Source organism: Rhinoderma darwinii, chromosome 5, assembly GCF_050947455.1.
Source record: "Rhinoderma darwinii isolate aRhiDar2 chromosome 5, aRhiDar2.hap1, whole genome shotgun sequence".
In the NCBI taxonomy this organism is placed as follows: Eukaryota; Metazoa; Chordata; class Amphibia; order Anura; family Rhinodermatidae; genus Rhinoderma; species Rhinoderma darwinii.
The window spans coordinates 324,363,537-324,390,177 of record NC_134691.1 but is presented as its reverse complement, the minus strand read 5'-3'; the positions used below and the strand labels follow the sequence as shown (position 1 = coordinate 324,390,177).

The following is a 26,641-nucleotide window of genomic DNA, read 5'->3' as shown; positions in this document are numbered from 1 at the left end:
GGAAATTAGTTTTGATATCTTTCCGAATATCCTCAAATTGTTATTCAATACTCGTTAAATACAGAACATATAGCAGTTTTGTGTTATAATTTGTAGAATTCTGAAATACTGTAATGCATATTTCAGCCTGCAGATGGTGCTGTTGTTAATATAGACTGATACAGTAGAAAATGGTAAACCCATTAAAGACCATGGGAAATTTTAGAGTGTATGTGAGAGCCATAACTAACTTTAATTTAAGGAACACTGCGTTCTTGAGCCGGTTTCTTATATAATGCATTTCAAACGTCTATGGAACCATTTACATATTTTTTGGCATAGCTGGTGACAAGGAATAAGACCAATATTACAGCTAGGTCTGTCATCAGCTTTCCAAGACTCCTGAATGGGAAATCTGGATAGGTTTGCAGTGCCAAGCAATGCATAATTAGAAAGTATTGCCATTCAGGAGTCTGAGAAAGCTGGATGACACCACCTATGGTAAATGTAATGTTGGTCATTTTGGTTGTCACTCAAAGAATTGACAATCTTCATGGGTGACAACCATTGACGGATGTTTTTAATGAAATCACAGTCACAATTGTAACAGGTTTATATAAGAAAAAGATGGAAAGTGTATATGTTCTCTTCTGTGTATATCTATATATCAATGGTATTGACACAATGGGGCAGATCTATCCTCTGTACATACAGTAGGCTCTTCTAAGGGTTTATTCCTGTACGGCCGCTTACAGAGTTCATGTGGTTCTGTTCTATGGATCCTGAGGCGCCCCATGTGCCGCCATATGGTGCCTCTGTATGGTACAGTATAATGAAGTTATTCTCCCCTAATGGAGCATTTTCTGTCACATTTGAGTATGAACAGGCAAAAAAAAAACCTGTGTATACCTCAGCGTGAAATCAGGGGCATATGGCGGTACAGTATGGCCCCACCGACTTTTATAGGTGCCGTATTTTGGCTTCGAACAACTTGACACTATATACAGTACTAACCTCTCCTACCCTCTGCTGCCGGATAATAATGAGCAATGGAAAACTAAGGACCCCTGTTTATATGATTAGTAGCAGTTTCCACCTATGGATATACCATAAATGTCAGAATACTCCTTTAGAGAAAGTGTTTTTGTATTTTGAGAACAGGATAAGATAGAGAAATGTGAATAGAGCCTAAGGAACGCAAAAATTAGACAACTCTCTATAAAATATGGCAGTTTTTGGGACCCCTTAAAGAGAACCTTTCACCTCCCCATACATGTGCAGCTGAGTGCAGAATGTAATGGGGAGGGCCGTTATATTTAGCGCCCGATATTTAAATAACCCCCTGAACTGTCAATTGGGTGTGTAATGGCAAGGGGGCGTGTTGCTATGGCTGTGACACTGTCCAATCAGATATGGACAGTGTAAGAGTTGGAAAGAGGAGAGTGCGCATGCACGCTCTCCTCTCTTCAGCTCTTTCGAGAGATCAGTCTTGTATTTTGTCTGCCGAACTGGCAAGGGGGCGTTTCACTGCTACGGATGCGCTCTCCTCTCTCCGGCTCTTACACTGTCCGTAGCAGTGACACGTCCCCTTGCCAGTTCGGCAGAAGACTGATCTTGACTACTGAAGAGTGAGAGCGTGCGTGCGCACTCTCTCCTCCATCCTCGCTCTTGCTCTAACACTGTCCGTATCTGATTGGACAGGGTCACAGCCATAGTAACCCCCCCCCCTTCCATTATACTCCCCATTGACAGTTCAGGTTTTTTTTTTTTAAATATCGGGCACCAAATATAACGGCACCAATATCTAAATAACGGAGGAGGGTAGAAAAAAAAAGTAAAGTGGCCCAGGGTTTGTGCAGCACTGCCCATTACATGCTGTACTCAGCTGCACATCTATGGGGAGGTGAAAGGTTCTCTTCTCTGTCACCAGATTTTGCAACCCCTATCTGCTATTGCAGCAGATCGTCGCTGCAATGTAGATTACAGTAACGTTTTTATTTTTAAAAAACAAGCATTTTTGGCCAAGTTATGACCATTTTTGTATTTATGCAAATGAGGTTTGCAAAAGTCCAACTGGGCGTGTTTAAAGTAAAAGTACAACTGGGCGTGTATTATGTGCGTACATCGGGGCGTGTTTACTACTTTTACTAGCTGGGCGTTGTGTATAGAAGTATCATCCACTTCTCTTCAGAACGCCCAGCTTCTGGCAGTGCAGACACACAGCGTGTTCTCGAGAGATCACGCTGTGTCGTCACTCACTTCCTGCCCCAGGTCCTGCATCGTGTCAGACGAGCGAGGACACATCGGCACCAGAGGCTACAGATGATTCTGCAGCAGCATCGGCGTTTGAAGGTAAGTAGCTACATCGAGCCTCATTTGCATTAATACAAAAATGGTCATAACTTGGCCAAAAATGCTCGTTTTTTAAAAATAAAAACGTTACTGTAATCTACATTGCAGCGCTGATCTGCTGCAATAGCAGATAGGGGTTGCAAAATCTGGTGACAGAGCCTCTTTAAGGCCTTGTTTACATCTGAGGAGCAAAGCAACGAAATTGGCGGAATGCCGGATTCTTCGCACGACAGACACCATATAAATCAATGGGAAGAAGGAAAGAGGCTGGCACTACCAAAACCGCACAGTCGGAATAGGAGTTGAAATATGGCTTGCTTACTGTTGGATGATTGCAGGTAAATTGCCACGGAGTTGCTCTTCGAAAGAATAGCACAAAAAGCTGAATATATATGTAGAGGAATGATCGAGGCACTCACCGAAGCTGGCAAAAAATATTTCTTTATTACAAAAAAGGATCTAGGTCAGGATGTGGAATAGCCTACGGCCGTTTCACGTGCTGGTACACGCTTTCTCAAGGCCCTAGCGTCACTTCCTTCACCTGCCTTTTTATTCACAAATTAGTACACATTGTTACATAACAAAAAATTAAAAAAGACAGGGAAATGCACAGTATACTTTGATGGTTCATACAACTGGTACATTCTAATCTTAGAATATCAATATTACAATACCAAATTCTCTAAAAACAAATAAGGTTCATGTTAAAAACGAACTCAGATCATTCCGATCATTGAGACCGAGCGGTCCTAGTGCACCTGTCAGAGAAATAATCTCTGCCTCTCTCTGCAGCAGAGATTTGTGTCTGTCTCCTCCTAACACCAATGCTTTAAATAGAGCTAGTGAAACTAAACAAACATCGTTATCCCATCATAAAAAACATAGTCGAAAAACTCCTATCAAAAAAGATCAGAGATTTGTTCTATCCTTTGGTTATAGCCCAATGAGTGATGTTATCCGAACAAGTATTCGAAACAATTGGCACCTAATTGAGAATGATCCATTACTTATGGAAGTTGCAATTAGGAAACCAATCGTATCCTTTCGTAGATGTAAAAATTTAAAAGACATTTTAGTTAGGGGACGTTTTTCCCAAAAAGAGAAGTGCAAAGAGAACTGGTTGACAGCTAATAGTCCAAAGGGCAACCACAGATGTGGACAATGCAATTATTGCAATTCCATAATACGTACAAGGAACCTGAATTTAGGGGGCATTACGTTTGAAATTAATGGATTAATAACCTGTAGGACCCAATATGTTGTATATGCAGTAATTTGCGATTGTGGTAGATTTTATATAGGAAAAACTATACGACCTATGTATGTAAGATTTCGTGAACATATAAGATCACTAAATACATGTGAGGGATGCCCTAGGCTGATACAACATATGCAGGAGAAACATGAAAATAACGCTCGACGCATGCGATTTGTGGGTATTGTTCACATTCAGCCATTGGTGTTAGGAGGAGACAGACACAAATCTCTGCTGCAGAGAGAGGCAGAGATTATTTCTCTGACAGGTGCACTAGGACCGCTCGGTCTCAATGATCGGAATGATCTGAGTTCGTTTTTAACATGAACCTTATTTGTTTTTAGAGAATTTGGTATTGTAATATTGATATTCTAAGATTAGAATGTACCAGTTGTATGAACCATCAAAGTATACTGTGCATTTCCCTGTCTTTTTTAATTTTTTGTTATGTAACAATGTGTACTAATTTGTGAATAAAAAGGCAGGTGAAGGAAGTGACGCTAGGGCCTTGAGAAAGCGTGTACCAGCACGTGAAACGGCCGTAGGCTATTCCACATCCTGACCTAGATCCTTTTTTGTAATAAAGAAATATTTTTTGCCAGCTTCGGTGAGTGCCTCGATCATTCCTCTACATATATAGACACCATATAAATCAACAACACCGGTCGGGTTTCCTTGTGGTTTCCTTCATTTTACCTGAAAAAATAGAGCTGCGCTATTTTTTCCGTCAAATGTGGTGGAATCTGCGACAGAGGCTCTAACGCCGATTTGGACAGAGCCTAATGGCGGTTTTCACCCACGACACGTTGATAAATCTGCTCCTGTGTATTCTTTGCCGCAGCGTACGATGGATTTGTACCGCCCAACCCTGACAAGCCGCTCTCTCTCTCTCTCTCGCTCTCTCTCTCTTCCATTTATGCATTAGATATATAAGGAACAGCTGAACACAAGAATAGTGTTAGTCGCTATGGAAACTTGGGCTAACGACAATAAATTCAGCATTTATGAAAATCCTCTAAAGACTCTGAAGGAATTTATGAAATACAGAAGGGATTTTATCAAAGACAAAAGTGACGTTGTCCACCTATTTTCGTACGTAATTTTTAATCTGGAGGAATTGTATTCGAGCTGCTTTCATTCTAAATTATGGCTCGCGGTTCCTTAAGCTGTTTATCTGCTCTTATCTCACTTCTTCATGTTATTTCCGGAGCTTCGTCTTGAGGCTGATGTGTCTTTCTACAAGATGCGTCCATTTTTATGTTCAACTATAAACATCATTTTATTGTTTGTTCCAAAATCCTATGCTGATGAATGTCATAATACAGATCTCCAAATTTATCTACACACAGCAACAGAGTAAGAACAATTTATAACCTGCATTCCCAGCATGCCCTGACAGCCATTGGCTTGAATAAAAAAGCCTTTGGCTGTCAGGGAGCAAGATGGGTGCAGGATATCTAGGTAGGTGCTTGATTGTAGACTTAGTTCTTTGAAAGGGGGTAGGGGGGTTTGCAGTGGGCTTAATGCCTAACTGCCAAGCTTAGGATCTTACTGCATATGGATTTATTATTCAATGGGAGCTGTATAAATCTGTCTTCAGTGAGCTCCCCCTAGTGGTGGCTGTAGTAAGACAGAATTTTATAACTAAAGGAGTATTCCATAAGAACGATTTTTGTAGGCGATAAATGCTAGATCGGTGGGGTTCCCAGCGATCAGACCCGCCCCATTGATCTAGCATTTTTTCACCTATTCAATGGATAGGTGATAAATTGTTCTTATGGAATACCCCTTTAGTTATAAAATTCTGTTTTACTACAGCCACCACTAGGGGGAGCTCACTGAAGACAGATTTATACAGCTCCCATTGAATAATAAATCCATATGCAGTAAGATCCTAAGCTTGGCAGTTAGGCATTAAGCCTTCTGCAAATCCATCTACCCCCTTTCAAAGACCTAAGTCTACAATCAAGCACCTACCTAGATATCCTGCACCCATCTTGCTCCCTGACAGCCAAAGGCTTTTTTTATTCAAGCCAATGGCTGTCAGGGCATGCTGGGAATTGTAGTTTTACAACAGCTGGAGTGCCAAAGTTTGCTGACCCCTGCTCTAGATCGACATTCCCATGTCTCGTGGTTTTCCCATGAGTGTTAGCTAGGCTTTCCTTCACCTGGGGCAAAAATCTAGTTTGTTGCTTCAACCATGTATTTAAAGAGGCTCTGTCAGCACATTATAAGTGGCCTATATTGTACATGATGTGATCGGCGCTGTAATGTAGATTACAGCAGTGTTTTTTTATTTAGAAAAACAATAATTTTTGACGGAGTTATGACCTATATTAGCTTTATGCCAATGAGTTTCTTAATGGACAACTGGGCGTGTTTTACTTTTTGACCAAGTGGGCGTTGTACAGAGGAGTGTATGACGCTGACCAATCAGCGACCAATCAGCGTCATACACTTCTCCCCATTCATTTAAACAGCACATAGCGATATAGTTATATCGCTATGTGCAGCCACATAAACACACTATAAGGTTACTCAAGTGTCCTGACAGTGAATATACATTACCTCCAGCCAGGACGTGATGTCTATTCAGAATCCTGACACTTCTCTAGCGTCTCTGTGATATTTACAGCAAGGCAAACGTAATCTCGCTAGATTACGATGTAACCTGTCATTTAAAATGAGATTACGCTTGCCTTGCTGTAAATATCACAGAGACGCTACAGAAGTGTCAGGATTGTGAATAGACATCACGTCCTGGCTCTCTCCACAACGCCCACTTGGTCAAAAAGTAAAACACAAGTAAATACACTTTGCTGATTTAAAAGGAGAGATGACTGCAAATGCACTGTAGGGTATGTTCACACAAAGGAAATTTTAGACAGAATCTGCCACGGATACCTCCACAAATTTCTGCCTCCGATTAATTTCAATGGGAGTTGGACGCTTCTGTTTCCTGCTAGCTGATTTTTTTCAGCTAGCTGGAAAAAGAAACATCCAGCTTGATCTTCGGGCGGATTCCATTCGAACCTCCCATTGAAGTCAATGGGAGGAGGAATAGTTCCGCAGCGGATTTTGCGTCTGGAACCGTCACACAAAATCCACCGTGTGAACAGGGCCTAACTTGAAGTCAATGGGGGTTACAGAAAGTCTTCAGTACCCACACATCGTGCTTTGATTTTATTTTGAACTTCCGTCTGCTTATGTCTCTTTATTTGTTTTGTACATTCAGGTTTATTTGCTCTTTCGATCTTTCTTTGTGGTTTTTTTTTCTGTCACATTTCTGACTTTCTATTTAATTGCTGTTATGTAAATGTATTTTCAAGGGGGAGTCAGTTTGAAAGCAGCAGGAGTGGTGCAGCGTATATTGGTGGAGTATGTTCATTGCAGAAAGGAGGTGGAGTAAATGAGGTAGGCATTTGACTTAGCGGTATGCTGTTATCTGGATACTGTAGTTAACACCTATAGGCTACTTTAAAGGGGTTGTAAACACAATAACTGTCCTCAGAGAAAAAAATTATCCCATATGTAATTTCCGCGAGTGCTAGTAGACACACCTGCTCAGTCATACTCCCCACCGCCAGGTCTCTGCATAGTGATGCTCTGCAGAGCAGCCAATAGAAATAGCTTTCTGCCCTGCTTGTCAGGGAAGGAGCAGAGCCTCTTCAGTAGCATGGTCGTATAGCTGAGAAGACTTCTTCTGCAGGGGTAGTACAAAGGGACTATATTGTCAGCTGCCAGAGGGGGAAGGAGACTGATTGATAGAACATGCTGACAGAATATTTACCATCATTTTCTGAGAAGGTGACAATCCTAAATTTATCCCTCTAACTTCTGATTGACTAATGTATGACCAGCTTTACATTTTGGCTGAAATGTGGGTTCTAATTGGTCACCATAGACAATTTTAATACATAAGACCCACCGTGTAACGTTTCATATATGTAAAAATAGGGGACATTGCAAAAGAAGAGGAGCACATGGGTCGATGGCCTGAATAAAAGTAAAAACAAATCTATACAACATTTTCAGTATTGTTTTGTTGTCTCCTTAGTTTGGCAGGACGGATGTCATGGCTGTCACACTGGCGCAGTCCTTGGCTCATAATTTAGGCATTTTCTCTGATAAAAAGAAACTGCGTAGAGGTATGTAATCTAAATGTATTATCTTCATTATGTACTACACACAAGCCGGTATTAACACCTAGGGGTAATTTATTAAGACTGGTGTTTCAAAACAGCTGATCGGCAGGGGTGCCGGTAGTCGGACCCCCACCAATTAGTTATTGATGGCTTATCCTGAGGATAGACCATCAATTTCTTATGACTGGACAACCCCTTTAAAGGGGAAATCCATCCATAAGCTCATTTAGCTCAAGTCTGTGAATGAATTCCAAAACTATGGCGAACTCAAACCCTTTTGGTGCTTGTATGTCTATATATATAACAAATGTCATGATACGTCCGTCCCTCATCTCTGTGTTGTTCATGATTTGTAAGTTGGCGGCAAATACTAGTATGGCCAATGCTCTTAATATATTTTTCTTTATGTGCCTCTGCAGAATGGGTTTAATGGTACATGCCCTACTGTTGGGATAGGGAGCAGGTGTTAATACTTTTGCCTTTTTAGCTTTAGCAGGAACAACGTTATTTGTGTAGGACTTCTAAATTGTTAATTCTGCCTTGTATATATGAAATGTAATAATGTTATATTTAAGTACATTTTACTGTTTTTCAGGAGAGTGTATATGTGAAGATAAATGGTTTGGATGCATCATGGAAGACATTGGGTAAGGACTGGTGTAGTCACTTTATATTAAGTGGTTGTATCATCACATATACCCCTAACACAAATGAAGCTGGCCCATCGATCAGCTGTCGGTAACAACTGATCGCCAGAGGTTTCTCAAGCTGGATCAGCTGCAGGGGAAATGCCTGCCATTAAAATAAATGGTCGATCATGTAATACATTGCCAGGTCTGCCAGCATGAGATCTGATCATTATTAGCTGCTCTCCAATCTAACTTATAGTGGGGGGTCTCGAGGAAGGGACCCTCCACTTTGATGTTCATGCCCCCTCTGGTGCGTCCATCTATCTCCCAAACAGGGGGGGGGGGCACCTCACCTATCCGGCTGCCACATCTAGATAGAAAATCAGTGTAGAAAGTGCCATAAAAGTGAATGGAAACGGCGTAGCACAGCAAGCTAAGCTGTCTCCAGAATTCCTGGCCACATCCGCACTGATTCTCTGCTTGGTTGCGGCAGGCTAGCGGCTGCCTCACCATGGGAGACAGGCTCAGGGGACCCCCATTTGGGAGACAAGTGTGGGTCCCAGTGGTGGGGCCCGAATCTATTAGACATTTATGGCATATCCTGTCGATATGCCATAAATGTCTAAGATGATAATACACCTTTAATATGAATTGTACCGCAGCATTATTTATATATTGTGTAGCGTTGTTATCTGGTCACTGTATGTTAGTATTATTGGAGCACTGTATGACGGTAATAGGTTTTGTGTGGCACTACTACTTAGGCACTGTACAGTAAATTATTTTTGCAGTGTATTGTGTTGGCAGCAATGAATAGAATTCCATATGCATCTGTATGGAAGTGGTTTTTGGTCAACATGTGGCAGCATTATTTGGGCACCATATACTGTGTGGCACTTATGGCACTTATAATAAGGTAACATTTGGTATAGTCCTTTTGTACACTGTATGGCAATATATGTTATAAAGGGGCGCCAACAGAATGTGTCGCAGAGGGCACCATCCAAATAAGGCTGCAGACAACTCTCTTTACTGCCCTGCAGTTATTTGCTGTAGGGATCCAGTATTATTAATGTAGTTATCCCATACAACACCACATTTATACCAGGTACTACTTAGACCAAAGAACATCTTTCTTGATACACAGTTGTGAGGTGAAAGCGAGGACTTATAGACCTATACACCCCCCCCATGTAGTGACTGGTTGTGGCTGTAGATGTACGTGTGGTTTGCCGTATCCTCTGATCCTCCATTGATCGTCAATATTTGTCGTTACATTCCAATTATCCAGACTATCTAAAACGACTGTAATATAGCTCCACTCTGAACCAGACAGATCGTGCTCATTGAAGTCTAATGGAGTCCATCGTTTCTAATTGGTTTTCAAAGCCGCGTTCAGCCATGAGTATTGTGAGCCCCCTCATAAGAGCCACAACCCACCATTGATCCTAAATAAGCATCAGGAAAGATGAAAGGCTCCAGAATATTGGATGAATGGATTATCCGCGGGAGCGAATATCCGTTTATTGTTTCTTTCCCTCTGTATAATGTAGTGAAGTGACCTTTAGATGTTCATGGCGTCACTTAAGTCTTAGATGTTGTAAACAGTATTGTATTGCATGTCATTGAATCTCTCATTAGGCCTTATAGTCCTAAAAGGAGATAATTGCTTAATATGACAGCTATATAATAATCATAAAAATAATATCACAATAAATGTGGACATTGAAGAATAGAAGATAAAGTAGGATTGGATCTTGTGCATTGCTGGCCAAAAAATTTGTAAAACCTATTCAACTGGTTGTTTTCCGCTCTGACCCCCATCCCCACCGATAACATGCTGGCCATTTTGGCTTGGCTGAACCTGCGCGTTATTTCTATGGTAAGTAGGAGGGGTCAGAAGTCGCTGGACACCCCCAGCATTACTTGTGTTGTGGGTAAACATATACCGGATGACCACAAATCCAATTATCCAGTTCTTCATCCCCTTAAAGAATGAAAGTGGTGGGATCTCCCTTTATGTTAGCACATCTACAAGATCCTATAATAGAGGTTAGTGCAGTAAAGAAGTTGTTTTATGACAAAAAAACCTTGTCCATATGCCACTTTAGGGCATATGGATGGGACACTCCTGTATGTGTCAGACCAGAGAGCTGCTCTGTAAAAAGGTCTCCCACGGACGCCCTTTATTTGAATGACCGCCATGTAATTCTACATTTGCCCAGCAGTGGCCGCTGCAGGGTAAATGTGCGGCTGGCCATTATTTCCCCCAGTAATAACAGTTGATCGCCGGGGGTGATCAGCTGATTTTTAAAAAGGGGTTGTTTTAATAGGATAATACTGATTATATAAAAATTGTACGCAGCACCTCACACTGAGACCTCTTGGTCAATCTAACGTGTTTGAAGTTTTTATTGCTGTGACAATTATATGGGGCTGGAAGACTCCTTTATCCCTCCCCTCTGCCTCCTGTAGTATATACAGTGGGAGTAACATTTACATTTCTTCTACTTCTCTGCTCCCTCTCCTGCGCAATTTAGTTTCTTTATCAAACTTTTTTATCGTCAGTGATCACTAACTGCTCTCACTCCTGAGTGAACGTGGGCCCTCTTAGCTGCGGGGCCCCACAGCGGCTTCCATGCCTGCTACCCTGGTAGTTACACCCATGAGTATATGCACTTTATATACACATAATGATGTTTATGTAAGTCTGCATGCATATAACTCGTGGTTTCTGTTTTACAGCTACTATCTCCCCAGCAAGTTCTCCTCTTGTGATGTAGAGGAATACCACGATTTTCTGAACAGCGGTGGTGGAGCCTGTTTGTTCAATAAGCCCTTGAAGGTGCGAATCAATATTCTTGTTAGCTAGAAGGTTCACACATACAGATTTTATATCCCCGGGATATTTTTGTTCAGGGTTGGCTTGGTAACGTCAACACAGATTTATGTTTTTGTTACTTCTGCCACTAGGTGGCACCATTCTGATTATTTTTACCCCATGTGCTGGGTACTCCAAAGAGGCACTCTTTGTAGCCAATCTCCACTCCAGCTTATAGATGAGGGTCCTAATTGGGTATTTGAGATTACGAACACCAGAACGGAACCTCGATAGTCCCCATTGTCTGTTGGGTACCGGTAGTATCCATCGTACTACCGATCCGGTATGATTCATGGCTTCTATTGTAGACAGGAGCCACTATGCAAGTGTGAGCATAGCGTATTAATACAGTATCCATAGGGACGGCTTCACATGATGTTTTAGAGCAATTACTATAATATACTTCTCATTTATTGTATAGTGTTGATAGTTCAGTTATAACACTTGTCATTCATTTTGTATTGCAGCTCTTGGATCCCCCTGAGTGTGGCAATGGCTTTGTTGAAGCCGGAGAAGAATGTGACTGTGGCACTGCAGCGGTAAATAAAATATATATATATTCATCCAGGGGCGTAGCTAAAGGCTCATGGGCCCCGATGCAAAAGTTCTTATTGGGCCCCCCCCCCACCGCGCACACTTCTCATGGCCGACGGTCCGCAGCTTTCAGCTGCATCGCTGGGTCTCCTAAGTGACACAACAATGCAGCACTAGCAGCCAGGGGCGTCACTAAGGACTTAAAATGTCAGGGGAAATAGCCCCAATACATATGTGCCCCCCCCAAAAAAAATGTGTGTATAGGAGACAGCATAGCATATCTATAGCACTACAACCCTATAAACTATGGATAGGATTAGATACATTGGCTCAGCAGACAGTATCACACATGATAGGATTAGATACAGTGGCTGAGCAGACAGTATCACACATGATAGGATTAGATACAGTGGCTGAGCAGACAGTATCACACATGATCCGATTAGATATAGGGCCCAGCAGACAGTATCACACATGATAGGATTAGATACAGCGGCTCAGCAGACTGTATCACACATGATTGGATTAGATACAGGGCTCAGCTCGCTGACATTGCGGCTCCAGCGCTGGACCCAGGAAAGGTAAGAATAATAATTTTGCTTCTTTATGTGTTACGGATTATTTTTGTGTGTTTGTGTTATTTTACAGGTTCGGTTGTTGGACTTCGGTATACGAGGACTTCAATGACGCCGTTTTTTTATTCTCAAAAAAATGGTTAATGAGGGTTGTGTTTTTTTATTTCAATAAAATATTTTTTCTATGTGCTTGTATCTTTTTCAACTTTATTATCACTGCCTTAGTAATGGCCGCTGGCTGATTGACAACCTCCATTACTAAGGCGAGGCTTAATGTTAGCAGGTGCAGAGGCTAACACTAACCCCCATTATTACCCCAGTACCCACTGCCACCAGGGATGGTGGGAAGAGTCGGGTATGAACCAGTACCCGACTATCTGCAGTGACGGTCAGGCACCGGGGTGGCCGCAGACTGGTAGTATTAGGCTGGGAAAGGCCAAAAACAGTGGCACCTACCACCCTGGTAATGCTGCCTGCTGCTGCTGTGTTGTATCTGGCTGGTTATGAAAATTGGGGGGACCCGACATCGGTCTTTCCAATTATTTTTTTTTTTTTTTTTTTTTAAATGACGTGGGGTCCCCCCCATTTTTCATGACCGGCCAGATACAGCACAGCAGCAGCAGGCAGCATTACCAGGGTGGGAAGGGCCACTGTTTTTGGCCTTTCCCCTCCTGATAATACCAGCCTGCGGCCACCCCAGTGGCCGACCATCACTACAGATTGTCAGGTACTGGATCGTACCCGGCTCTTCCCCAGCACCCCTGGTGGCGGTGGGTATCGGGGTAATAAAGGGGGTTAGTGTTAGCCGCTGCACCGGCTAACACTAAGCCCCGCCTTAGCAATGGATGCTGTCAATCAGCCGGCGGCCATTACTAAGGCGGTAGTAATATAGTTTAAAAAAAAACACAAAGACATAGAAAAAATATTTAATTGAAATAAAAAAAACACACACAACCCTCATTAACCATTTTATTGATAATAAAAAGAAAAGCCGTCATCGAAGTAGCCCTGGAATCCGACGTAGTCCAACGACCGAACCTGTAAGAAAATACACAAAAAAAACAATTTGTAACACAGGCTTAGATACAGGGCTCATGTGTGATACTGTCTGTGGGACCCTGTATCTAAGCCTACCACAAGGTAGGCTTAGATACAGGGTCCAGCAGACAGTAATCTTATACAGTATAAGATTACTGTGTGCTGGGACCCTGTATCTAAACCTACAGTGTGGTAGGCTTATATACAGGGCCCATCAGACAGGATCACACATGGGCCATGTATCTAAGCCTACCATGTGATTGGCTTAGATACAGGGCCCAGCAGACAGGATCACACAATCTGTGATCCTGTCTCATGGGCCCCCTAAGCCTGCTACATCGTAGGCTTAGGGGTTGTGCAGTCCCTAAACATTGATGGCCTGTCCTCAGGATAGGCCATCAATAGCTGATGTTTTGGCGTCCGTCTCCCGGGACCCGCCAATCAGCTGTTTTGAAGGGGAAGCAGCTCTCCTACGAGTGCTGCGGACCTTCAAAACAGCCGATTGGCAGGTCCCGGGAGTCGGACCCCGCCAGTCAGGGCTAATCTTAACTTCCTCTTCAGCCGCGGCGGTAGTTCTGTCGTCTCGATGCTGTGCGCGGCGCATAGCGCTGTGACGTCATGCGCTGCGCACAGCGCTTGACGTCAGGACCTCCGCTGCGATCCGGAACCAGGAAGGTAAGTACAGTCTGTTACTATAGTAACAGGGGCCCGCGCCCCGAGTTACTATAGTAACTTTTTATTGATGTGGTGCAGGGGGGCTGTGGGCCCCCAGGCTTCGGGGCCCGGTCGCAATTGTGACCGCTGCGACCCCTATAGCTACGCTAGTGGGTGGTACTTATGGCATATACTGTAAATAGGAATACCTCTTTAAGAAAGTAATAAAATAATTGTTGAATACAATTGCTGAGGAGAACTACAACTCACAGCAGGTCCTGAAAACCTACAGGTATCATGGCATGCTTGGAGTTATAGTTCCCCATGCAGGGGAAGGGCATAACAGACAGTAGTTTCTTTGCAAAGTACTGGGGACACTTTTTTCTCATAAGCTGCTGCAGTGCTGCCTGGCTCTTACCTTGGAGTCTGACTATTTCTCTGCTCAGCTCTGTGAGCCGTGATGCAATATGATGGGACCGGGGAAGGGGGGATTGAAAAGTTAAGTCCACCACTATTCATGAGGCACCTCCTGCTGCTGCTAGGACCAATTCCCCCCTATGCAGTGCACAGTCTACATGCTGGCCGCTGTGTACACAGCCTAGTGCAGCCCAGCCAATCAGTATGACCCACACTAATTGGCTGGACGGCAGCAGGCTGCGTAGTATAGCGTCCAGCAAGTGGGCTGTGAGCTGCTCAGGGAGGGGAAATGTGACACACTACAGAGCAGGGCCCGCCGCTGGGGATAAAGAGGTGGGCGGGCAGCAGCAGCCCACTACATACACCGGCATCTGGCATTTGCCAGATAGGCAGCCCGGCCCTGCAGTCAGCGTTAGTGTGGCGAGGGGGCCCTGCGGGCCCCCCTGGCTTACGGGCCCGGTCGCAACTGCGACCGCTGCGACCCCTATAGCTACGCCACTGTATTCATCCATTCATCCTTAGTATTGACTAAAAAATGTTGTCTGGTATTAGAAATAGCACCAATCTTCTGCATGAGTGTTACTTGAATAGGGCTGCAATACCAGACCCACCCATGGACAAGGGTGGCGCTATTTCTGGGGAAAAAATAAACAGACCCATTTTTCTAATCCTACATAAATGTCATGGGACCACCCTGGCTGGGCACCCTTCTCTCCAAGGGTGCATGGGCTGCCTCTATAGTATGTATATCCTTGCCACAGGGAGCTCTGTATACCATTTTATATAATGATTTATTTGTAATTAACTTGTTCTTTTCGCTTCATAGGAGTGTGCAGCGGAGGGAGGCGAGTGCTGCATGAAATGCATGTTAACAGAGGGATCACAATGCAGTGACGGAATGTGTTGTTCTACATGCAAGGTAAAAGAAACATAAGCAAATAGAACTTCTGCACCTCACAAGTTTACCAAAGGATCACAGGAGCCTTCCACATGTCAAGGGGGTGCCGGGTGTTTATAATATATGCACAATTTAAAGCTAATGCTGCAAATATGTCAGCCAGGTATCTTACCCCAAGGAGAGAAAGCAACTGTAATAAAAAGAAAGAAGTGGAGCTTATGTATGACCGGTCACACCGGGTGCTTGTGTAATAACATCTGTACGGACATCATCATAACCTCTGTAAAGTCATCGTACAACATAAAGAAATATATATTCAACCCCTTCCCGCACCAGGAGCTGTGTCTGTGCCATCAATAGTGATAGCTGATACCTCTCCGCCACAGCCAGGATTGGAGATAACTCTGTTTAACCCCTTGTGTCATGGTCAATCGTAACCGCAGAATCTTAGTGTAAGTCCATCGGCGCCCCCGTGACGTGGGATGCTGTTGGGTTGACATGACAGCTGGAAGCCTAACAAAGACTCCTAGTTCTACCACATTGCAATACAGAAGTATACAATGCAATAGAAAATATCGCAAGCTCCTAGTAAGACCCAAAAAAAGTTTAATAGAAAAAAAAATTTGATGTTTTATTCTGGAATTTTTTTATAAAAAAAAACAATTTAAAATTGGTATTGCAATAATTGTAAGGACCCTTTTATTAAAATGAACACGTTATTTATACTGCACAGCGAGTGACTGAAATAGAAACAAAAAACGAAAAAACAATGGCAGAATTGCTGTTTTTTTTGTTCATCTCCACCAAAAACCCCAAAAACAAACGTCTATCAATAAGTTCTGTCTACTACAAAATGGGACCACTAAAAAATTACAGCTCGTCCCACTAAAAACAAGATCTCACACAGCTACCGTAATAGAAAACGAAAAAAAAATGATAGCTCCCGGAATGCAGCGACATAATAACCAATTGTCTTCAATAAATTGTTCTTTTTTTGTGCAGAAGAAGTAAGACATAAAAAACGATTCATTTGATATAGCAGATGTCAGGCTCCGCAAGATAAAGTCAACACGGGGAAAGTCGTAAAAACAAATCCCAAAAAACAATTGTGGAATTTCATTTTCTTCCATCCCACCAAAAGAAATTAAAGGGTTATTCCGACCCGAGGCATTTATGACATATTCAGGGGATATGCCATAAATGTTTGATAGATGTCCACGAGCAGGGACCCGTAACCTATCTACAGAATGGGGGCAGGGGCTCCCCGGTGCGTGACTCTCTCCATTGATTCCTTTAGGAATAATAGAAGCAGCCGAGCCCCACCTCTTCATTCATTCTCTGCCTGGACTGTGCTGATCCTCTGTTATTCCTCCTAGAAACGTATGAATAAATTGACAACAAGGTGAGAAAATTCCTCTTGTCAAAAGGGTTTGTCTCTTATACAGTCTGATCGTGTCCCCACTGATTGGACAGTCTCAGTCTGTGTAAGGACACAGCCCCAACTAGTAACACCCAGTATTAAATGTATTCATAGCTTTCTAGGAGGAATAACAGAGGAACTGCACAAGGAAAGACTGCAGAATTGTTATTTCATGGGGAGTACAAGAATTTACTAAAACAGACATGTCAGGAGAGGTGACAGGACTTTTTTAAGGGGTTATTTAATGACTGAACTTCTTATAAGAAACATTGATTGACAGCAGTAGTAGTGGGGCAGAAAGACACACACACCATTAACGCCCCACACAAACATGTTTTGTTTTTTTTTGGGCCCCAGTTGTCATCTTTGTTTTAAATAAAAACCTTTCCCATTGACAATTCTAGGAAAATGTTTCTGTTCAAAATCGTGAACTCAATTATAGCAAAAACCATGACAAAAACCACATATAGGGGATTTACAGTATTTTACCTATATATTTGATCAGTGCTCTGTTCCTCTAGTACAGCACGTTGTTTCTCCGTTCCCCCTCGCTGCCTTGCTGCCTGTCACCACTAGGAGGCTGATGTGTATGCCACTTGATACGGTTATCAGAGACCTAAATAGTAGCCACATACAGGTAGTCACATAGTGGTGGCTACAGGGTTTTTATAAGTGTTTGGTTGGGGGCTACAGAAAAAAAAGTAAAAAAAATGTCAAATGTGAATTAGCTTCTCAAAAACTGCATTTCCTGTTGTCACGTTTGCAAAAATGGCCGCTACAACGAAACAAAAAACGTACAAAATCTCTGCAAATAAATAAAACTTTAGTACCAAGCTTGAGATATGGCTCTAACTTCTGATTTACTAATATATGGCTGGTGAAAATCTACTTTAATTGCATGTGTATTGTTAGTAATAATCTACTTGTTTTACTCTGTTATTATAAGTGCAATTTTAACTTATTTAACTAAATATTTCTTGAAGTTAATTCAAAATGGAGTGTTTTGTCGGGATGCTGTGAACGACTGTGATATACCAGAAATGTGTACAGGAAATTCAAGCCAGGTAAAGCAGAATTTGTAATCCTCTTCTTTTTTTTTGTGCCAAAAGCTCAATTTCCAAAACAAAGGCGCCATGATGGTCCCTGGAAATTTGAGGCATAACGTTAGAAAATAATTAAAGCGATTTTACGGTTCTCTGTATCCTTGAGATAGGCCATCAATATTAGATCGGTGGGTGTCCCACTCTCGGTCGGCGTCCGTCCCGTCCCGTCCCGTCCCCCGCTGATCAGCTATATGAAGGGGCCATGGCGCACAGCTCTGTACTTTTACTAGCGGCTGTGCCTGGTGTTACAGTTCTCTACAGCTTCCTTCCATTCAAGTGAATTGGACTGAGCTGTAATACCAGGTACAGTCACTAGTAAAAGTATGAAGCCTTGCTGTACGGAGCAGTGTAAACAATGAAGGGGACGTGGCCTATTCTAACGATAGGCCATCAATTTTAAGAAATCGGAAAGCATTCTGTATTCAGTTATTTAGTCACCAAATATTTTTAATCGTCGTAGTATATCTCCGTTACCTTATTTTTATGCTCAGTGCCGTGTATAAAAAAAAAATAATTATTGTTGCTACCCGGAAACTGTCAACAAGCTGGTTATCTGCTGCTGACAGATTTTGGTTTGTCTTTATTTAGGCTTCACTCATTGATAAATTAATACTTGATGCTCATTAGGGCAAGGGAAACACAAACTATTGATTGCCTCGCAGGATTTAAAGAGGTTTCCAAGCTTGTTGGTGTCCTCCGTGAAGACGGCAAAATGCTCCCTCCCATTATACTGACAATTGGTAACTCTAGTTAAGAACTATAATTATATGTAGCTAAAATGTAGCCGTATATTAATTTTATTTCATTTATATAGGTCCAAAAGCTTTATAGGGGTCAGATCTCCACTTTCCCTTCACGCAGCATTAATAAATGGGTTTTCCTATATCCACAGGATATGTTATAAGTGTCAGATAGATGCGGGTCCCAACTATTCAGTTCTATGAGAGTTACGGAAACAGCGTAGCTCAGCGAGTTACGCTGTTTCCTTAACTCCCGACCATGTAATCAGTAAGTGGCCGGAGGCAGCGTGTGCACAAAAATCTAGAACGGTGTTAAGGGGGTCCCGTTCTAAAGATAGTCGCGGGTCCTAGAAGTGGGACCCGCATCTATCTGACATTTATGACATATCCTGTGGATATATCATAAATGTCCCTCATGGGAAAACCCCTTTAATTTTGCATAATAACTAGGGGGAGCTCACTGCAAGGGATTTATACATCTCCTATTGTACTCTATACTAAAGCCATCTGCAGTTAGCACCCACTGGTGACCGCAGAAGATTTATATCAATTGTCTATTTACGAATGTCTCAGAGGGGGGTTTCCACGCACTAGAGGATCTCCGCTAAGTCTGCCTATGCATCCATTTTGAAAAGTCCAACCCAGTCTTCCTCTTTGAAAGGGGGTGTCCAGTTTGGAGAGCATCTTTTCATTAGAGGGATTCCCCTACTATGAGCTAATTGAGGAAATTGGGGGTCCCACTGTTGGATTCAGCTGTTGGCAGGGGAACCGAGAGCCGAGTATAAATTTTTACTACAGCAGTGCATCCTCCAGGGTGAGAGCATCTAATACAGGGGGTTCCCAAACAGAAAGCCCTACTCAATTGATCAGAATGCCTTAAAGGCTATGGATACCTATGCACTGAATTATTTTTTTATTGTTTATTTGCTCCCTTTATGCAATATTACACAACTTTCTAAATAGCCTTCATTAAACATTTTCAACCACTTTGCAGCTGCGGAGTCTGTGTCACTCCTTCACCTAGCTGGTTGTCCTTCATTTTCTGACATAAATCCAGCAGCACACTGATCCTGTCGGGGGCTGACTTCATCTGCTCTCCCCCTCCCCTCCCTCAGTATTAGATACTGTAGCAGCAGGGTGTAGGAGGAGGTTATACAAGGCAGATGAGAGTGTGGAGAGGGAAGAAAGCATCCAAGTGTTCAGAGAGGACAGATTGCAGATTGAATTGTATCAGAGTACAGGGGGAGGGTGGGGGAATCAAACAGGCTGGTCTGGTCACTTTACAGGGGGAGGGTGTGGAAGGGACATGCTCACATGAGAAAGGTCTAAAACAAGGAGCAAGGTGTACACTGCATTTTAAGAAGACCGAAAATGAATGAAGACCTGGAAATTGCAGTGTGAGATTTAGTGAAACTTTTTTTTAACGTCAGATAACAACTAACATATATAAAAATATGTTTTTTTTTTATTTTAAAGATGTCCATAGCCTTTAAGAGGGCATTTAAAAAATGTCTGTCTAAAATAGATAATTCTGCCAGCACTCATTGTCATTATAAAAAGATTGAAAAAGGTGTACCTGCATTTATACTACATTCTGTTTCTTTTAGTGTCCTTCAAATATACATAAATTGGATGGATATCCTTGTGAAAACCGAGAGGTAATGAAATGAAATGTCAATAGTTATCACAGCCATTTCCCAAAAATGTTTTTAACAATTTTCTTGTCATATGATTGTTTTGGCCCCGATTCTTCAAACTGAGGTATGCAGCACCCAGGCAACATGATGGGTATTTGGGCAAGGATAGGGGTGGTGATTCTTGTAACCCTGTATGTTATATATGTACATGTCTGTTATCTCCATTCATCTTAATCTATTTCCTGTTTCTTCTTTTATCTCCTCATATCAGGGTCTTTGTTCTGGTGGAATATGTAAAACCAGAGACGGGCAGTGCAAATACATCTGGGGTGACAGTAAGTATACACAGGCTTTCTTTCTCAGATTAGTTGTGTCATTGTAAGGCCCCATGCACACGACCATAAAACGGTTTTACGGACCCATTCAGTTCTATTGGACGCAGACACCTTTCCATAGCGCTACGGATGGGTGTCCATGCCGTAGAACCGTGCCAGGAATTATGGAGCATGTCCTATATTTCGTATTTTACGGGCCGTGCTCCCATACAAAGTATGGCCCTAAAATGCGGATGGCTGTCCCCGCAATCGCGGGCTGTGATTACGGGCACGGCCGTGTGCATGGGGCCTTAGGCTTCATTCACATCTGCGCATGGGCTTCATTCCGACGTTTCGTCTGAGCTTTCCGTCGGTACGGAGCCCTGACATACACAAACGGAAACCATAGGTTTCTGTTTCCATCACCATTGATTTCAATGCTGACGGATCCGGTGTCAATGGTTTCCGTTTGTCTCAGTTGTGCAAGGGTTCCGTCGTTTTTCCGGAATCAATAGCTTAGTCGACTATTGAAATCAATGATGATGGAAACGGAAATCTATGGTTTCCATTTGTGTCTGTCAGGGCTCCGTACCGACGGAAAGCTCAGTCGGAACGGAGCCCAAGCGCAGATGTCAACGAAGCCTAAAAAAGTGTGAATGTCAACGCAATGTTGTTTTTAGATCCAGCATTCTGTGCTGACTAATTTCTTACGAGCGTCACGATCCACTTCAAACAGCTGATCGGCGGTGGTGCCTAGAGTCAGACCCCCACCGATCTAATATTGATGGCCGGTTCTAAGGCTTGGCCATCAATTTTAAAATCCTGGATAACCCATTTAAGACTGCGCCGGTCTCAAAAAAACAAAACAAGCTGGAGTAAGAGGTGACAAATTTATAAAGAAGCACATGCCTCTTAATAAATTTGTTGCATCTTCGGCTGCCCGAGAAACACTGATTTTCACTATAATTTATGCCAGTTTCTGGCGTAAATTATACTAAATGCGTCAGGCACAGTGGCAACGCTAAGCTCCACCTACTTTTTTTAAAAGTGGCGAGAGTGGGGAAAAAATGTTGCTTTCTTCTTTTTTTTGGGCCATTTGCTACATCTTTATGGCAGAAGACTGATGTAGAAACGTTGTTTACTTCCCCATAGAGTTAAATGATAAACCTCTGGCTGCCTGCAACTACCACTAGAGGGAGCTTAGGAGCCTACTGCATACTGTTTATACATTGTATGTAGTTAGCTTCTAATCTCCCTCTAGTGGTGGTCAGCCAGCAAGAGGTTTATCATTTAACTCTATGCCTATAAATGGGATTTGGGGTTTTGTATCAGGAAAACAGAGCTTAGACCTCTATCAAAATACATTGTTCCCCTCAAGGTCCTTCAAAAAAAGTTTATATCAGTCGGTGTGTGGGAGTGGAGACCAGTTATATGGCAATCTAGTGGTTAAACATTTGTGATACTTTAGGTAACTACAATTATTACAGTACTATTCTATGTTACCTGGATTCTGGTTGATACAGGAGATTACTTCTTTCAGTATTGCCTTTTGCTATATTCCAGAAGCAGCAGCTGCAGACAGATACTGCTATGATAAGCTGAATATTGAAGGCACCGAAAAGGGCAACTGTGGCCGCAATAAAGATTCCTGGATACAATGCAGCAAACAGTAAGAAGAAATGATCTAATAATAGAATAAATATTTATTTGGTTTGAGGAGCCTAATGCAAGCAAAAAGTTAATGTCTGCCAATTTAACTGGTTAATACGTTGATTGTGTATTCTGTTATGCTGAAACAGCGACATCCATATGTGTGTGGCTGTGTCTGGTATTGCAACTCAGCCAATTTAAAGGGAATGTGTCGCTAGAATTTTTTATTTATTTTTTGTCAGTTAAACAGTTAGTATATAAATGATTACACATTGTTTTATTTTTTTTTAGTGCCAGGAGAAAGGATGGGGTTGAATGTTCAAACCTCCTACACTGTGTGCCGCCATTTTCTGAGCGAATGCACAGTATAGGAGGATTAGATACAGTGGTAATCAGACAGTATAACACTAACATACACACACATCACATACACAAACATAACTTACCTGCTCCTGCTGCCTCCGCTCCTAGTCCTTGCGTCTGCGCTGCCTTCAACATATGGACGGAAGCCGCGACCGGAAGTCGTCATCTTACTGTCCGGCCGCGGCTTCCGGTCCACATGAAAATGGCACCGGATGTCGCTCTACCAAAGACCTTCCTTTTGGTCTGTGTGGAAGCGGCGCATGCGCCGTTCCCACACAGACGGCGTACGCTATAGTGAATGGAACAGCTCCCGTTCGCATTCTCTATGGGGATGTATGTGCCGTATTCCATCTCTGTATGTGTCGTTAATCGACACATACAGAGATGAAAAAAAAAATGGCAGCCCCCATAGAGAAGTAAAAGAAAAAAGTTAAAAGTACAACACAAAAACACAAATAAATAAAATGTATTTTAATGACATACTAAAAGCAATATTATATAAAAAAATAAATAAATTTGTGACTTTAAATGAATGGGGCTAAGCTGTCAGATACTTTTTTATCCATATGGACAGTCAATAATTTTCTTTTTTTTTCCTTTAGCTTTCCAACAATATGTTTGATTTGGATTTTTATACTCTCGCCTCGCATGTTCACTGAGATTTGCTTAGTTCCATTAAAAGTGCTTACAATCCCTTTTCGTTAGATGTTCCCCGGAAAATCAGCTGATCATAAAGTGTCCTGCTGCTGGGACCCTCAGTGATCAGCTCCGATCTGTGAGGGAACCTGGCAGCAAGTGTTCAATTTACCTGCAGCGCCACCACAGGGGAAATTAAGCATTACATGGGCTGTCTGTGTAATGCATGGACGTGCCGGGTCCTCCAGGGAGAGAAATGCTCTTTCTAGCCACGTTCAGCTGCAGCTAATTGTATTAACTCAGGTTTCTCTAATAATTTTAGAAAATGGGTCTGTTTAACTGTCACCAACAAATGGCTTGTTCGTTGTGACTTCTTATTTCTTGTTTTGTGTTCCTTCCTGCCTTTCAGGGATGTCCTTTGTGGTTATCTTTTGTGTGCCAACATTTCTGGGGTGCCAAGACTGGGTGAACTTGTTGACTCAATTACGATATCATCTATCCAAAATCAAGGAAAATTCTTAAACTGCAGGTAAACAATATGGCCCTATATTTAGCTTACAAACTATGAAATGAATAGCAAAATATTGTTAAAGGGGAACTCCACCTTAGATATTGACAACTGGTTGTTACTTCCCTTTGCCAATAGGGAGAGTCCCTACACACTCTGACAAAGTCATCACTGATTGGAAAGTGTCAGTGTGTAGGGACACGCCCCATTGGATGGTGACACCTACTTGTCAATTTATTCCATCATTTTTTGCAGGAATTACAGAGGAACGGCACAATGCAGAGTTCTAAGAAAACATTCTCCAAAGTTTTTGTTTTTGGCAGGAGAGCTGTCAAGTCCACTAGGATTAGTGAGGGTTTTTTCTTCACCATTTTCGGAATTCAGTCAGGTCTTGCAACAAGTACTGGTTCAGGATCAAAATGTTTCCCTGGTAATCAGCAGGTGTAAATGTGAGATGTAAGACAGGGCCAGTTGCCAGTACTCTGACCGTGACCCTGAGGACCAGATGCCCTTTCCTGCAGGGCCGCCTATAGTCCTGGGCCTCTTGTGCCTAATGGAAAATCCAGATCTGATAGTACCCTTTTGGGGCTGCTCATCTAATTAAATAAGCAAGGGCGTAACTGTAGATAAGGAAGAGCTCGTTGTCACACCCAGGACCTGAAGCCGGAGGAGGCCCAAAGACCCCTCTACTATGTTATAGCTACAGGCCCTGTTACAGATTTTGCAATGGGGCTCAGGATCTCAAAGATTCCTCTTTCTTCTGTATGTCAAAATCTCCAACACATTGTCTATATGAGAGGGGCATGCTCATTCACTGGTGAAGCACGCTGCTGCTGATGTTGTAAATGTGCATGACTTTATCTTCTCAGTGGTGGACATGTAAAGCTGGACGAGGAGACTGATCTTGGATACGTAGAAGATGGCACACCGTGTGGAGAGCAAATGATGTGTCTGGATCACAGATGTCTTCCTGTGGATCACTTTAATTTCAGTTCTTGTTTTGGCAGCACAAAAAAGATTTGTTCTGGGCATGGAGTAAGTGGGACCCCATCATTTCCTAATACACATAGTTTACATGTCTAAAAATATTACTGTCTCCCCGCTAGAGACGCAAGAAAGGAAGATATTGAGACAGTGATATTCTTTTAATCTGCCATCTGAAATTTAGGCTGTATGTAGAATGCTTCTTCCCTACCAGACCAGCAGCAGACTAGAAGACCTATTAGGACAGCCTGAGCCTGCTGCTCTATAGGCAGAATATTGCTGCTGTTAACGGCAGCCTATATTCTGCTGACAGATGCTCAAGATAATGAGTATTTAAGATCCCTAACTATGCAAAATTGTTCCTAAATTACTCCTGCTGTAAAATTATCCATTCTCTTAATAAGAATATATTAGAAAATTTTTGTAAGGATAGTCCCTCCCGAAGTAGCATTGACACGGCTGTGATGCGGCCGACAGCTGTACTGACACAGTTTTTAGCGCAGCTGTCAAGTTGCCAGGTAATGGCTGCTCATTATTGCGGCTAAAACGGCTGTTTACCTGCAAAATCTTGCGGCCATTAATCAATACACCCTTTATTGCCACAAGAATTTGCAGGTAAACAGACGTTTTACCCGTAACAATGCGCAACCATTAACTAGCAACAGGATGCCGGTTCTGCTGTTGGACGATTCGCGGCCGCTTTAATTCCACTAAAGAGACACTTTTTAAAGGGGAAATTCTGCCTAAAAGATCTTCTGTTGTTACGTGTTATGGCTACTTAAAATGTATACAGAGCTGTAATATGGCATCCATAGCAGTCTGTAGGGGCCTCTATTATTTTTTTTGTATGACTCCAAGGGGGAGAATATCTTCGTAATACCGTATAGTTTTGTACCAGGGTACCCTACAGTGGTATGCAGTGAAGTGCAGTACAGGCTTTTGGCACACGCCTCTGCCATGTTTCTTGACCCACCGCATTAGAGCATACAGTCATGGATTTGAATGGCCCCTGCATCAGATTATCAGTAACAGAAATCTCTGCGCAGTGCCAAAGGGGTTTGAGCTGTCCCATTCAATGACTGCAAGCAGAGATCTAGAAAGCTTTGACAAATTGATACACAAACTATATTAGAAAACGAGGTCGATTTTAGTTAGATATATATATATATATATATATATATATATATATATATATATATATAAAGCTTTATTTTCTTAAATCCACATATCTGCTTCTCATGCGTATTTAATTTCAAGTTTGCATGTCCTCTACTTGCAGATCTGCAGCAATGAATTGAAGTGCGTCTGTGATGAAGAATACGCAGGGGATGATTGCAGCACCTATTTCCCTTACGAGGAGAAAAAGGAGATAAAGGTTAATGATGGTCAGTATGCACATCGCATATATAAATTCTAGTTCTATATATTTTATGCTATGATACTATATACTATATATGATACTATATACTATTACCATACAATACTCGGCTGCGGAGTAACTAATATGACATATGCTTCTCTTTCAGGAGTTGTTAGTACAAACATTATCATAGGAGCTATTGCTGGTACCATGCTAGTGTTGGTCTTGGTGTTAGGAATTACAGCTTGGGGTTACAAGTAAGTGCTGCATGGACTGCGTATTATTCCTAGATGTAGTGGCAGATCATAGTGATGAGTGCCTTCCTTACTTCAAAGTGCCGCTCCACTTTAGATAGTTGTCACCTGTACGCCCGTTTGGCAGTAGCTATTGCTCCCCACTCCATCATCGACCGAGCGTGCATTTATTTTCAATGGAGAGAGGGGAATCAGCTGCTGCCAGGCACTTTAGGCAGCGGCTTATCTCCCGTGAGAGCAGGATCGGGCATGTTGAAATCCAAAATGCCCAATCCTCCTTTCACACGACATCTGCCTGCCGGACCCGCCGGAGTT

The 26,641-nt window shown here is 42.4% G+C and overlaps 1 protein-coding gene across 5 annotated transcripts in view; it reads left to right on the top strand.

The window, feature by feature from the left end:
• ADAM22 (ADAM metallopeptidase domain 22) overlaps nt 1–26,641 on the top strand; it is a 250,695-nt gene that overhangs the window by 175,233 nt on the left and 48,821 nt on the right. For 4 of the 5 annotated variants that reach the window (XM_075827623.1, XM_075827622.1, XM_075827621.1 and 1 more), the window contains exons 11-25: nt 4,512–4,678; nt 6,916–7,000; nt 7,644–7,734; nt 8,327–8,378; nt 11,106–11,205; nt 11,709–11,780; nt 15,286–15,378; nt 17,761–17,841; nt 20,228–20,278; nt 20,529–20,592; nt 22,135–22,240; nt 23,630–23,749; nt 24,598–24,763; nt 25,992–26,097; nt 26,239–26,329. In XM_075827623.1, the coding sequence (XP_075683738.1) occupies nt 4,512–4,678; nt 6,916–7,000; nt 7,644–7,734; nt 8,327–8,378; nt 11,106–11,205; nt 11,709–11,780; nt 15,286–15,378; nt 17,761–17,841; nt 20,228–20,278; nt 20,529–20,592; nt 22,135–22,240; nt 23,630–23,749; nt 24,598–24,763; nt 25,992–26,097; nt 26,239–26,329 (1,445 nt within the window). The remainder of the gene's footprint in view (nt 1–4,511; nt 4,679–6,915; nt 7,001–7,643; nt 7,735–8,326; nt 8,379–11,105; nt 11,206–11,708; nt 11,781–15,285; nt 15,379–17,760; nt 17,842–20,227; nt 20,279–20,528; nt 20,593–22,134; nt 22,241–23,629; nt 23,750–24,597; nt 24,764–25,991; nt 26,098–26,238; nt 26,330–26,641) is intronic. The other variant, XM_075827625.1, reaches the window with a different exon arrangement.